Source organism: Notechis scutatus, chromosome 5 (genome assembly GCF_049901735.1).
Source record: "Notechis scutatus isolate UNSWTSFEM ecotype Mainland chromosome 5, rNotScu1.2, whole genome shotgun sequence".
In the NCBI taxonomy this organism is placed as follows: Eukaryota; Metazoa; Chordata; class Lepidosauria; order Squamata; family Elapidae; genus Notechis; species Notechis scutatus.
This window is the reverse complement of record NC_142013.1, coordinates 23,784,395-23,797,417: the sequence shown is the minus strand read 5'-3', so window position 1 is coordinate 23,797,417 and position 13,023 is coordinate 23,784,395. Positions and strand designations below refer to the sequence as shown.

General features: G+C 37.3%; 1 protein-coding gene across 1 annotated transcript in view; it reads left to right on the top strand.

Moving 5' to 3' along the window:
• Nucleotides 1–234: 234 nt before the first annotated feature.
• KATNAL1 (katanin catalytic subunit A1 like 1) overlaps nucleotides 235–13,023 on the top strand; it is a 34,331-nt gene continuing 21,542 nt past the window's right edge. The window contains exons 1-3 of the mRNA XM_026675034.2: nucleotides 235–491; nucleotides 6,683–6,858; nucleotides 12,343–12,503. Coding sequence (XP_026530819.1) covers nucleotides 6,697–6,858; nucleotides 12,343–12,503 — 323 coding nt within the window. The 5' untranslated portion in view covers nucleotides 235–491; nucleotides 6,683–6,696. The remainder of the gene's footprint in view (nucleotides 492–6,682; nucleotides 6,859–12,342; nucleotides 12,504–13,023) is intronic.

The window sequence follows — 13,023 nt, the reverse complement described above, 5'->3', positions numbered from 1 at the left end:
CGGAAAAACGTGGTGGTGGCTTGATAAAATTGACAGTATTCACTTCAAGTTGAAGAAAGAAAGCCCTGACGAGGGGGAAGAAAAACAAAAACCCGGGAACGACCAACGTTGGACGGTGCCGTGAAGCGCCTCCACAGCAAAGATTCGGGTCTCCCTCCCGCCAATAGGGGGAGGAGCGTCAGGAGGTTTCAACCCGCCTTCCCTCTGCCACCATGGTAACCAATTCGCCGCCGCTAACTGTCCCGCACGCGCGCCAACGGGCCGAGGGACCCAGAAGGCGGTGCCCCCCCACTCTTTCCGCGCCCTGCGCGCACGAGCACGCGAAGGCGGTGGCCCCTCCCTGCCGTAGGCCCAGCAGCTGCATCCCTTTTTTTTTTTTTTTTGCGTTTTTAGACCCAAAGATTAGCTTCGAAGACGGAGGATGCAATACCCGCCCTCCCCGCTCGGAATCGCGAGCCCCCGGAATTCGTAACAGGCGTTTTCCTCCCCAGGTGAGCAAGTTGGCGGGGGCGCGGGTGGGGGGGGAGCTTGGAAAGAAAATATTTTCTTTTCGAGAAGCATGATGGGAGTTGTAGTCTCGCTGGCGATCGATTTGTCTGGCTGCTGGAAGAGAGCGAGCTTTTAAGGACTACAGATGCCGGCGATTCCCATCTGCCTTTTGGGGAAGGGGTTGGGGGGGAATCAGGTTTGGGATGCTCAGTTGCTTATTCTAAGGGAGGGTGAGGAAAAAGATGCTTTTTTTTTTTTTAACCTGTGCAATGGATGGAGTTCGGCGCGAGTCGGTTGTAACTAGGATTGAATCCCAAGTATAACGGCGCAGAGAAGCCCCTCTTTAATGATGGGGGGTGGGGAGGGTCGTCAGTTTTAAGTTTGGGATTTCCTTATAGATCTATGGAGCTCAGTTCCCTCCATTCTCAGCTAGTGGCACAGGATACACAGGGTGATGGGGCTGCCAATGCAGCACCTTTCAGGGAGGCTGCAGGATTAGAGGCTTCAGGATAAATATGTTATACAGTGATAGTGAGGAGACAGAAAGTTAATGAGCAGTATTGCAATGGCTGCAAATCGAAAGGAATAGTGGGGACAAGAGGAATTACATACCAGTCATCATGCTCACTTTCATGATAAAACAAGGCTATATGAAGCAGTAAGTAAAGGAGTAAAAATAACCAGCAAAAGAAATTGTAGGCATGAGATAAGGAAGGAAATTCTGGTTTTTATTAATTTATGTATCCTATTTATATGGTGACTCATCTCACGAAAACATAGGCTCCATGTTTTTCAGCCTTTGCAGCCATCCTTTATTTCTGCCCATGGGTTGCTAGGTGTCTGAAATGATTTGATGCCAGGTAATCCAACAATCAATTAATTTCACCATATCTATACAACTTTATACACTGCCTTTTGTTCTGTAAAAGTCTTATCTCTTTGAGGATATTATGAACGCCATCTTATTATTTTGTGTCTTCTTTCCCTTGACGTGTTTACTTATTCTTAAGTTTACAATTTGGACTTTTCTTCAATACATTTCTTTCATGCTTGCTTGCTTGCTCACTAGTGTATCCATTCATCCCCCATTCATTATTGAGCCTATGTTTTATTGTTTTACTATAACTTAAATATTCTATTCCCACTGCACTCAATTTTCTTTTATGTTTCTCTTGATATATCCAACTTTCACTTCCATGGAACAGAGTGGGCAGAAGTTGTATGTAGCACAGTTGACAAAAGCACTTTCTTGCACACAAGAACTTGTCTCTTTCAACAACACACAACAGATCAACAGCATTTTACTTGTTCTAGTTTCTTGACTCATTTCTATAACATGTATATGTGTGTGTGTATATATGTGTGTGCGTATGTATATAGGTGTGTGCATATATTTATTAACAGAAGTGTTTTATATTTATCACATACTGTTTATTTTGTATTTGGCATTCAAATTTCAATTTGCTATTTTGACAAATAGCATAAATATCATAATTTGAACCTATTTACTTTCTTAATATCTAAGTCAACAAACATAACATATTTTTCACATAATGTATTTTAGGAAGGTAGAGAAGGTATAGACTATCAGTTTTACTTGTATACCTGCCCACTCGGTAGCAATCTCTGCTAAAACTAAAAATACTATACTGGTCAGTTTTGGTGCATTCTGGCTAGTATGCTACAAGTGCAGCCCATCCTAGTTTTACCCCAAGTAGCTCATGTGTTCTAGGAAAGAGAAGAAAATTGTGGTTAAAAGAAATTAATGAGCTCATAAAGAGATTCAAGACTGTATAAACAGATGTGGTGGAATGGATGCAAAGATGGTTTGCAGTGGTCGAAAGATAAGGAGCGGTATAGTTAAATCCTTCATTTTTCTTTAGCTAGAATCCTTTCATTTATCTGATGTCTTTAATTTCTTTGGCTTATTTTTTATTCATTTCTATACTTATATTATGATTTATTCCCAAAAGGAAAGCCTGATGGGTATGTATATATGTACAGTACCATATAATTTCTTTCTCAGATAAAACTTGCTAAATGTCATGGGACAGAAGACATTACAATCAAACATACAATTTAAGTACATTGTTAGAGTTCATTGTTCATGACTCAATTTCTCAAAACTATCTTAAAATTATTATTTCTCAGATATCATCTTAAAAAACCTGATAGTTAATATTATAATTGTATATGGTAATTCACTTTGTGTTGCTTTTTCTCTAACATCTAATGTAAATATTTAAAAGATCTCTAGATTCATGTGGGGTTTAATATCAAATCAGCATGTCTTGAAGAGAACTGCTTTATTTCTTAATAGTTTAATTATTAATGTATGGCAAATTGTAACTAATGTGTTTTTATGTGCGTAGAAGAAAAAATAATGGAAAACTAAGTAAAATGAACTAGTTATGTAGGCTGAATAAGATCCTCATTAGCATGTGTATTTATGTTCATATTAGAAAATCTGATAATGGAAACTAGATGAGTAGAAACAGGAATTGAGATAGTATACATAATACAATGTTTTTGAAAGTTTCTAAAATAAAAGAGACTTGAGAAGATAATGCAAAGAAGGAAAATCTTTTCGATTTGTAGCGTTAGTGCTACTTAACATTTATTAGTATTGTTTACAATCAGGAGATACCAGTTTCTTTCCAGCTTAATTAAAGGGGATCTTCATGTATTTTATAAACAATGAAGATTGATAAATTTTGTTCCCCGTGGATGGTTTAATGCTGTTTTTTAAAAAATCAGATTGGATTAGTATCTTTTTATACATTCAAAGTAAACAAATCTTATACCCATGATCAATGAATGGGGAGTTCCTCAAAAAATTTTCTTTTTTTTCTTTGGAAATTTAAAATTCTACATAGCTTGTGATCTGGTTATGAAGAGTCATTTCTTATTGTATGATCTTGCTGTTCCACTGAAATTATCACAGAAATTTTGGATTTATATCCCACAATTGAATTTGAATGTTAATTTGATGTTTATGTGAATTTTCTCTTTTGTTGTGTCCAGTACTGTGACACCCTAAAGCAAAATTTGCCAGTATTCCTTTTCTCATCCTGAGTCCTAACAAGATTCCAAATCATATTTACATAGTCTTTTGATGTTGTAATCTGGGTTCCTAGGGTTGTTGTTTGCAACCTTCCTAAGGAACCTCTGACAGGCAGAATCAATGGGGAAAGCCAGATTCACTTAGCAAGCGCATGATTCACTTAAAAACTGTAGCGACTTGCTTAACACGTATGGCAAAAAGGTTGTAAAATGGGGTATGGCTCACTTAACAACTGCCTTGTTTAGCAATAGAAATTTTGGGCTCATTTGTGGTTGTAAATCAGTGATTCCCTGTACCTAATATTTAGAGAAAACAGTGTAAACTACCGTTGTACCAGTTTAGAAGCTTCACAGTAGGGAACAGATAAGAGAGGGCATAGCCCATAGCTGCATAATGGGAAGAGAAAGAAACTTAGGAACCTCCCTGATTTCTTAGGCTGAAAAAGAGATGATGGTAGGTTTGTACTATCAGACTTGCTAGATTTTGTTAATGTAGCCTTATAATAAAGTAGAATTAGCTCATCTGGTCGTGTGTCCTTTCTGATACAGATAATCTTCGACTTGTGACTAGTCACTTAGTGACAGTTTGAAGTTATGATGAATTTTCCTGGGTTCTGAAATCCCCCTGGTGCTCCCCATAAGCCCTACCAGATCCTCATCATCTGAACTGGCAACCGAGGGAGTCATCCCACATCTTTTTTTCAAATCACACTGTCAAGATTCTGTGGTGTGTGCTGAAAACGGGTGGCATAATGTTCTGCAGTTTAGATCCATAATCTCAAAAACTTAAAAGTTTCATTTTCAAACAAGGATTTTGGTGTTTTGATTTGCATGATTTAATTATTGAAAAAGGTGCTAACGGGGGCTTAATTGTATGTAAAGAAATAGAAACAGATGGGAACTAGTGACAGGGAATGCAATTAACTGGTACAACTCTCTTAATGCAACTCCACTGATAGAGGGATTTTTGACATGGATCTTATTGCCATGTGTGATTTATCAAGTCTTTGGTCTAAGTTGGTTGATTTAAGGTACTAACATGGAATATGCATGTAATTTATCCACTAACAAACTGAGAGCTATCTACTTTTAAATTCTGTTATGCCAATTTGAAGAGATGTAACGACTGTTAGAAATAAACCTGACCTCAGTATTAGCAAACACGGGTCAAAGTAGCCATTGTGCAAGGAGATAGTTTGCTTCCGTGGTTTGAGATTTTAGGGAACTACATTTTGAGGTTCCAAGCATACATTTACTCCCCCCTAGTTCCTGAGGGCTCTAGGGAATAAACCCCATATCAACTGAAATGCAACATTTATTGTCATAGAAAAGAAGCCTAGAAAATATAGAGAGAAGAATCATATTACATATTTCTTGCCACAGTTGTTAAGTGAATCACTGCAGTTCTTAAGTTAGAGATACGGTTGTTAAGTGAATCTGGTTTGCCCACTGACTTTGTCAGAAGGTCACAAAAGAGGTAATCACAAGACCTCAGGACACTTGCAACTGTCATAAATATGAGCCAGTTGCGAAGCATTTTAATTTTGATCATGTGACCATGATCAAAACTTACTACAGTGGTTGTAAGAGTGAAAAGTGGTCATATGTAATTTTTTCTCAATACTGTTGTAACTTTGAATGGTTACTAAATGATCTGTTGTAAGTCGAGGATTACCTGTACTGTAACTGTCTGCACTCTGTTGGGTCTGATGCCTAAGATGTAATTATGGTTTTATGATGTTACAATTTTGTAAATGTATTTATTTATTTGCTGTAGTTGTTTTATTTATTTTTTTGTACTTATTATTGTAAACCCCCTTGGCAGTAAATAAAGTAATCCGGTAAATAAATAAAATAACCCCAATTTAATTTTGTCTTAGTGCTGTTTGTTGAAGGGAAGCCCTGACACATTCCTCAAAGGTTAATGGGGTCCTCAGCCTGACCTAGAACATTTCTTGATATGGATAATATTCTTTTTGAGACAGAGAATATTTTTATTTTGCTGGAATGTATTGATTGATGGTTCTTGAACTGTACAAAAATGTAAGGACATATTTCCTTTTGTATCACATCAGTTGTAATGTTGAATTGCGTCGCCAAATACCAAATATAATTGGGTGACATCAGCAGTTCTTCAGCCATGCACTGAGAAATTATCTATATGGATTTGTTGTATCTCAAGTGAATTAATTTGTTTGGATTATGTTCTGAACAGACGCCAGCTACCAGCAATTAATAGTTCGGTACATTCAAATGAAACAGCTTTGTTTGCAATATCATGTAGCTCATGTTTCGAGACTTTTTTTGGGAAAACTAAAGCATATACAAACAAAATAGGACAAACTTCTTGGCTTTTGAGATTGTGAGGATTTTTAAAAAAAACATCTGGGATTAGAGGAGATGAAGATTGTTTTTATGGACAGTTAAATTTCGGAAGGAAGCTAATAGTCTTTGTCATTCAGCTCCATTTATGTATGAATGCTACAGCTGCATTTCCTGGTGATGTAATACATTGTTTATATATGTAGGTCATTCACATATTTTATTTATGAACATTATCTATCCCCCATCAGAAACTGTGTTGCTAGTATTTAGCATTTTCATGAAAAAAATTCAAAGTGATTCTCTAGAAATGTTAACCTTTTACAATTAGTACAAAAATATAAAAAACCAAAGCTAATAGTGAATGAAAAGAAATAGGGAAATCAGAGAGCTAGAACTCACTATGGCTGTTTGCCAGATTTCCTAGTTATAAACCCATGATGTTTCTGTAGTGAGCTGAAAACCCCATTTCTTAAGGATGTATTGTGTGCATTGCAATTTGGAAGTGGGAAAGTGAAGAAAAAGTATAATATATAGTGCTAAGAACTTAGCTGTCATTTTTATTTCAGAATATCAGATTTCTAGTTCTGTAGTAGCAGAAATGTGGAGAGTTCTTACTGAAATTTCAAAAGTAGAAAAAATGATTGCATAGCTTATCCAGAATGATTGATATGTTTCATAACTAGTATAACAAAACAATAACACACAATTTAATAAAAATATTCAGTTATGATTCTAAGTGAAAGAAAGTTTTTTTGTGACAAAGGGTAATTTAATTTTTACTGTGTTGTTTCACATTGTATTATAGGTTTTTCAAAGAAGATGAATTTGGCTGAGATTTGTGATAATGCTAAAAAAGGAAGAGAATATGCCCTTCTTGGAAATTATGACTCTTCCATGGTTTATTACCAGGGTGTCATCCAGCAAATTCAACGGCATGGTCAATCGATCAGAGACCCAACATTAAAAAGCAAATGGCAGCAGGTATAATAACAAAAGGTTTAAATGCAAATGTTTAATTGCTGCTAATGTTTCTTATGTAGCAGAATAACAATATGAAAATTGAACTCACTGAAAGAAAATATGACCCTGTATAATGTTAACAAACTAAGAGCAGAACATGTCACTTCAGTTATTAAATGTCCTTGACCATCAGTCAAATTAAAGTTTTTCTTAACAGAAAAAATAGATTTTATTTCTTATCTGAGCTCGCTAGATTTGCCTTGCCTAATAAGGAATCTCTCTGAACAGGAAGTGTTACTTGGAATATACAGGTCCTTATATATTACATAAGCTGAGGAGGACATTTGTAGAAGGTGCCCTTTCAGCTGTTCTGCATCCAAAATTAGAAAGCAGGCTTTCATTTAGCAATGATGTAGAGTTGAACTTTTTCCATAGTGATGCCTGCTCTGTGCAGAATGACATCTTTATGATATGCCAGAATCTAACACCAGTTTGTTCTAGGCGCTTTTATCTGTTTATGTTGTTTGTTCTCCAACTTCTTTTTCTTATAAATAATGTTGTTTTATTTTCCAACATTATTTGATAGTATTGCTGTTGATCTCTTCAAGAATTATGCAAATTATGGAAATGTGGGGTTGGAAGGATTCATTTATTTATCCCATTTATGTGTTGCCAAACCTGCCACAGACATTCAGAAGTTAATAATCATAAATAAATAAGTAATTAATATATCATGGTAAATGTCAATAAAAGCAATTGACACATGCACGATAATCAATAACCAGTAAAAATCAGAACGATAATGAAATAATGACCACGCTTATTATTTTGTATAATCATTATTAAAAAATAACACATAATAAAGATACCAAATATGGCAACAAAATGCTAATTGCTGAATGCCATCCATCTGAAATAACTTCTGGAACCTGTAACAGTAGGGCCATACTTAACTTTCAAGGAGCCTCTCTTCTGTAAGACAGACAATTCCAACAGGAGAACAGTACCTATGGGAAGCAACCAACCAAGTGCTTCTTCTAAGCTCAACTTACAATACAGAGCGATTTTGGTTGGAGAAGGCATCCTGCAAGTGTGCACCAAGCAGGTGGGCACCAAGCCATCCTGCAGGAGGGCACCAAGCTATATAGGTCGGTTCCAGTACTTTGAAATATTTGTTGGCAGTTGGAGATTGATATCTACCAATAAATGGACTGCCACATTTTGAACCAATTTCCAAGTGGTTTGCAAAGACAGCCCTAAGTAGAGTGCATTGTGGTAGTCCAACTGGTTTGTAATGAGGACATGAGTCATAGTTGTGAGATCTTTGTGATCCATGGGCTTGCAAATGGCGTATCAGCCAAAGCTGGAAAAAGATCCTTCTGACAACATTTTTTACCTTTCCTTCAGTTGTAAACATGAGTCCAGGAGAATCCCCCAGTGGCAAACCAGAGCTTTTGGTGTAGTGCTTCTCCTCAAGAGGCAGTACTGGAGCCGACCAAGAACCTTGATGAATGAAATGTAACTCCATCTTATTTGGGTTATATTCAGCCTTTTTTGCCCCAATTGGACCCTTATGCCCTCTTGATACTAGGACAAGATTTCCATAGCAGCATGACTATCATCAGCACATTGATGACCTCATCATGAATTGACAGTGGCTTTATGCAGATGTTAAAAAAGAGCTGGGGTGGTGGTGAACTAACGTAATCCTGTGGTACCTCCCTAAGGTTTACTAGGCCAACTGAAACTGCATACGAAGGAAGGAGTGATACACAGTGATTGATGGAATTGAAGGCTATCGAGAAATCCAATATGGCCAAAAGCTTTAAGTCCTTTAAGTCCTCCTAGGGTTCATCCCCCAATATTATCAGTTCTGTTCCTGTTCCTTGCCATGCTTGAACCACAATTGAAAGCTACTCAGGACATTCTTAGGCATTTGGTGACTGAATTCCCACCTGAACTTTATGAGACTGAGTCCAATTGTATGTTCTGTTCAGGAATCTAGACTGCATCTAGATTCCTGTACAAATGTTTTAAAATGACTATTTGCTTGGTATCATAGCTACTAATTGAAAATAACTGAAAGTGGCAAGCATACCTAAAACACCTTCCTTCTGTTTTTACAATAATATCAACACTGTGAGATGAGTTGGTCTACGGGAGAGTGGCTGGCCTAAACTCACTCTGCTGTCTTTCATGCATGAAGCAGGAATAGAACTCTCAATCTCCTAGTTTCTAATCTGGTGCCCTAAACAGTAGACCAATCATGCTTCTTAATAAATATCTGTTCTAGAATCGTGATAACTTTATTTATTTGTTTGTTACATTTATATGCTGCCCATCTCTTCAAGGCAGCTTACAGCAACATAAAAATGACAGTATAAAACATCAAAATATTACAATTATAAATGTTGAAATTAAAATTAATAAAGATGGCTAAAGAAGCAAGTGATATACAAAATGGTGGAAGCAGAATTGTCTCCTAATTCACTAGCCATCTCAAGCATGGAACGGCCCCACTGAGATGCCATCATGGAATAATATACTTACAGTAAAGAGTTTCAAAGCCACAGAGTCCAAGCCCTTGCTTGTTGCAAAAATCCAAAAGGCAAACACAGTAAATTAGAAAACTGTCTAACTTCTGCTTAAATACATCACGGGAAGGGGGATCCAGCATCTGTTTGGATAGTTAAAACCTCCTATTGTTACAAAAAATTTCTAACAAATCCACTAGAGTCCTCTTACTTGCAAGTTAACATTACAGTATTTTTTGTGTTCTGCTTTCAGGTTCTTCAGGTATTGTAATATCTCCCCTCGCTTTTCTTAAAACTAAACAATCACAATTCATTCAATTTTTCTTCATAGGATTTATGTCTCGTCCTCTTTTCATCCCCATTGTCCTTCTCTGAATCCTTCTTAAACTGACGTGCCAGAAGGATACAGTATTCGAAGTGGGGTCTCATCAAAGCAGAATAAATTAAAAATACTGCTTCTCTTGACTGGCAAGAATGGCTGCAGAAGAGACTTGTCTCCTCCCTGTGTACAGAGAGTAAAGAAAAAATGACCCAGGAAATCTTTTGTCCAGATGTACACAGAGATATTGGTTCTAAATTGAAGATAATTAATTCACTTGTTGGAATTCACGTATCAGTGCTGCTTTCATTTGAATAAAGCTTGAAAAAAAACACCACAATAATTTGTGTTTGGGGAAGAAAAACCCTCCGTTCAGGCAGCTAGCAAAGATCTGACAACTGTGCTCTGACATCAATGGTTGCCGTGGGTAAAAGGCTGAAGGACCAGAGAAAAAAGAAGGCACTTGGGATATTGGGAGCAATGTTATCTGAGACATTGGCAGCGGCTGATGGGAGGGAAGGGAATGCATTGGGAAGTCTAAGGGGATTGACAGACGGGTTGGGATTGCTTCTCTGGGAGCTGCTTAAAGAGAAGAGAGAGAGGTGAAGGTGCACATCAGCCTACTTGCTGTAAAAATGGTTCTCCAAGCCAGTAAGTGTGGGCTGCCTCTCCTTCACAAAAAAGATGAGTCCCCCCCCTCTTTTAAAATCCTTACGGGAAAACCAGAATTCTTTTTATTTCAACCTCCTTAACAATTGTATTCATTTCAAGTCAAACTTGTTGGAATTACAGTAATCAATTTCAGTCCAGGTTGCTGCCTGAAGGCTGGCATCTGCCTCATGAAATCATGCAAGGATTTCTCTGGAACAACAAATATACTTGGGGATTTAAGCCTACTGACCTGAATTTATTTATATCTTTATTTGAATTTATTAGCCTCCCAGCTCTAGTGAACAAACTATAATGGTTGCCCAAAAATAGCCTGACAAAACAAGGATGTAACGATTTCTTCTGGTTTTGAAACAAAATATATTCTCCTTTTTGTGTATACCTCTAAATATAAATTCAATAAAGTCAAGAGTTAAATGCCGGAAAGAAATAGCAATGCAATGCAGGGATGAACATAAGTTAAGAGAAAATGCAATTGATTGCTTTGATTACAATTGCTTTGATTAGAAGTGAGAATTAAAGGTTTAAGGCAGTCTTTTCAAGGAATTGACATCAAATCATGCTCTGTACCCTATGGGGTACAGAGAATAGGCACACCTGCCACTGAGCTCAACAAATGAATGCATATGCTGGTATATTTAAAATGGGTACACATTTAAAAAGTATAGCCTATAGCCTAAAGTATAACCTAAAATGTGTAACTTCCCTACATGTTAATATACATGGAAATTAAAAAATGTATATGCTGCAGATATATAGTCATATATTTATACACCCAGGTTTTTACACAAACAGCCCATTTTACAGACTTTTTGAAACCTGAGAAAGCAAGTTATGCTTTCCAATATCCAGTTAAAACATCTGAATATTCAGGAAAATGCTAAGATACCTCTCCATATCTCAAATAGTTAGAAGGAAGGACTAAGTTCTACAGCACTTTAACAATAGGGCAGGTGTGTCAAACTCAATTTCATTGAGGCCGCATCAGAGTGATGTTTGACCTTGGGGGGTCAGGGTGGGCATGGCCAAGGTGGGGGATGTGATGGCACAAGTGCTCTGCCAGCGAAAACAGGCTCCCGAGTTCCGTCTTCAGCTGCAATGGCCTCCTGCAACCCTCTCCCAGTGAAAATGAAGCTTGAGAAGGCCATACGTGGCCCTCCCAAGCTCCCTTTTCACTGGGAGAGGCACTGTGGACCAGTCCTTCGCTGTTCCAGGGTGGCCCCGTGGGCCAGATCTACGCATCGGCCCACAGGCCTTGAATGTGACACCCCTGCAATAGGGGCTACATGAAAGGAATCTTGAGATCTTTGTAACTGAATCTTTTTCCTTGCAAAAAAATTGCAAAGAAATTTATGTGATAACTTGATAAGAATCTTCTTTTCTGCGACTCTTTGTACCATTGGCAGTAAAGCAAGACATTTCTAGAACCTCTGCTCTAAAATAAGAATAAAGTTATGGGCTCATTTTTCCCCTCTTCTTGGGAAGTGGGAGAAACTCTCTATTTTACTGTGATTGGCAGCAGTGCTCTGGCAATTTTGATCTTCTGGCAAAAAGAAGCAAAACTGAGGGAGGTGGAGTTTTTGGGGTACTTACAGGGGCCTGGGGAGTTGTGTTTCTAATTGAAAATTAAGGAAATGTTTTATCTAGCAGAATTGTAAAATTCACTTTATGTTTTAAACCTTCCAGCTCTGCTGGTTAAAACAAAACAACAAGCAAATGGGAAGTCCTGTCCAGTTGCTCATATAAGGTGTATAAAACACAGGTATGATACAGATCTTAGACTGGCCCAGCCCTTGTATTAGACTGACTTGAGTTTTATCCAGTTTTGTTTGCCTTGTGCAAAGAATACCAGAAATCAACAGTTCTCCTCCAAATTGGCTTTTGTTTATGTCAACAGCAGTTTTATCTGCTCTACTTTAAACTGCTTGCTATAATACCTTGCAATTTAATTTTTGAACGGCTTCACATTTATTTGTTTTTCAGGTTCGGCAAGAATTATTAGAAGAATTTGAACAAGTAAAGAGCATTGTCAACACCTTAGAGAGTTTTAAAATAGACAAGCCTACAGATATTCCTGTATCTTATCAAGATGAACATTTTAGAGATCCAATTGTGTGGCCACCTCCTGTTCCAGCTGAGCACAGGTAATTGGGTTTAAATAGGATGGCAGGTTTACTTGCAGGCAGTAGCAACTACATTTTTGAGAGAGAAAGTAGTATAATGATTGAGATAAGAGCTGTTTTACCTTATTCCTCCTTTTCCCCTTTTAAAATGTGAGCATTGACTATAAAATTACATCAAACATTTGAACTATTATTGATAACCTAGTATGTTAGTTTGCATTACAAATATAATGTTAAGGTCTGTTTTTTTTCTGCTGACTTGATGTTAGTATGATAGTTGCTAAAAATGGAACTTCAGTTATAATTACAGATTTTCATGGAAGACTTTGCCAAAATACCATTCTTTTCAAAACCACTTCTAACCACAGTTCCTAGATTCCAGTATGCTGGACTGTTGAAAACCTTAATTTAGTTTGGAGTTCACACAGAATTGTAGCTAAGATTCCTAAATTGCAGTTTGGTGCAATGCCTGAATTCTAGTCCATTTTTTTCTTGGAGCTGTTGTCATCAGACTGTATTGCTAACTCCTCAGCCTTATTTT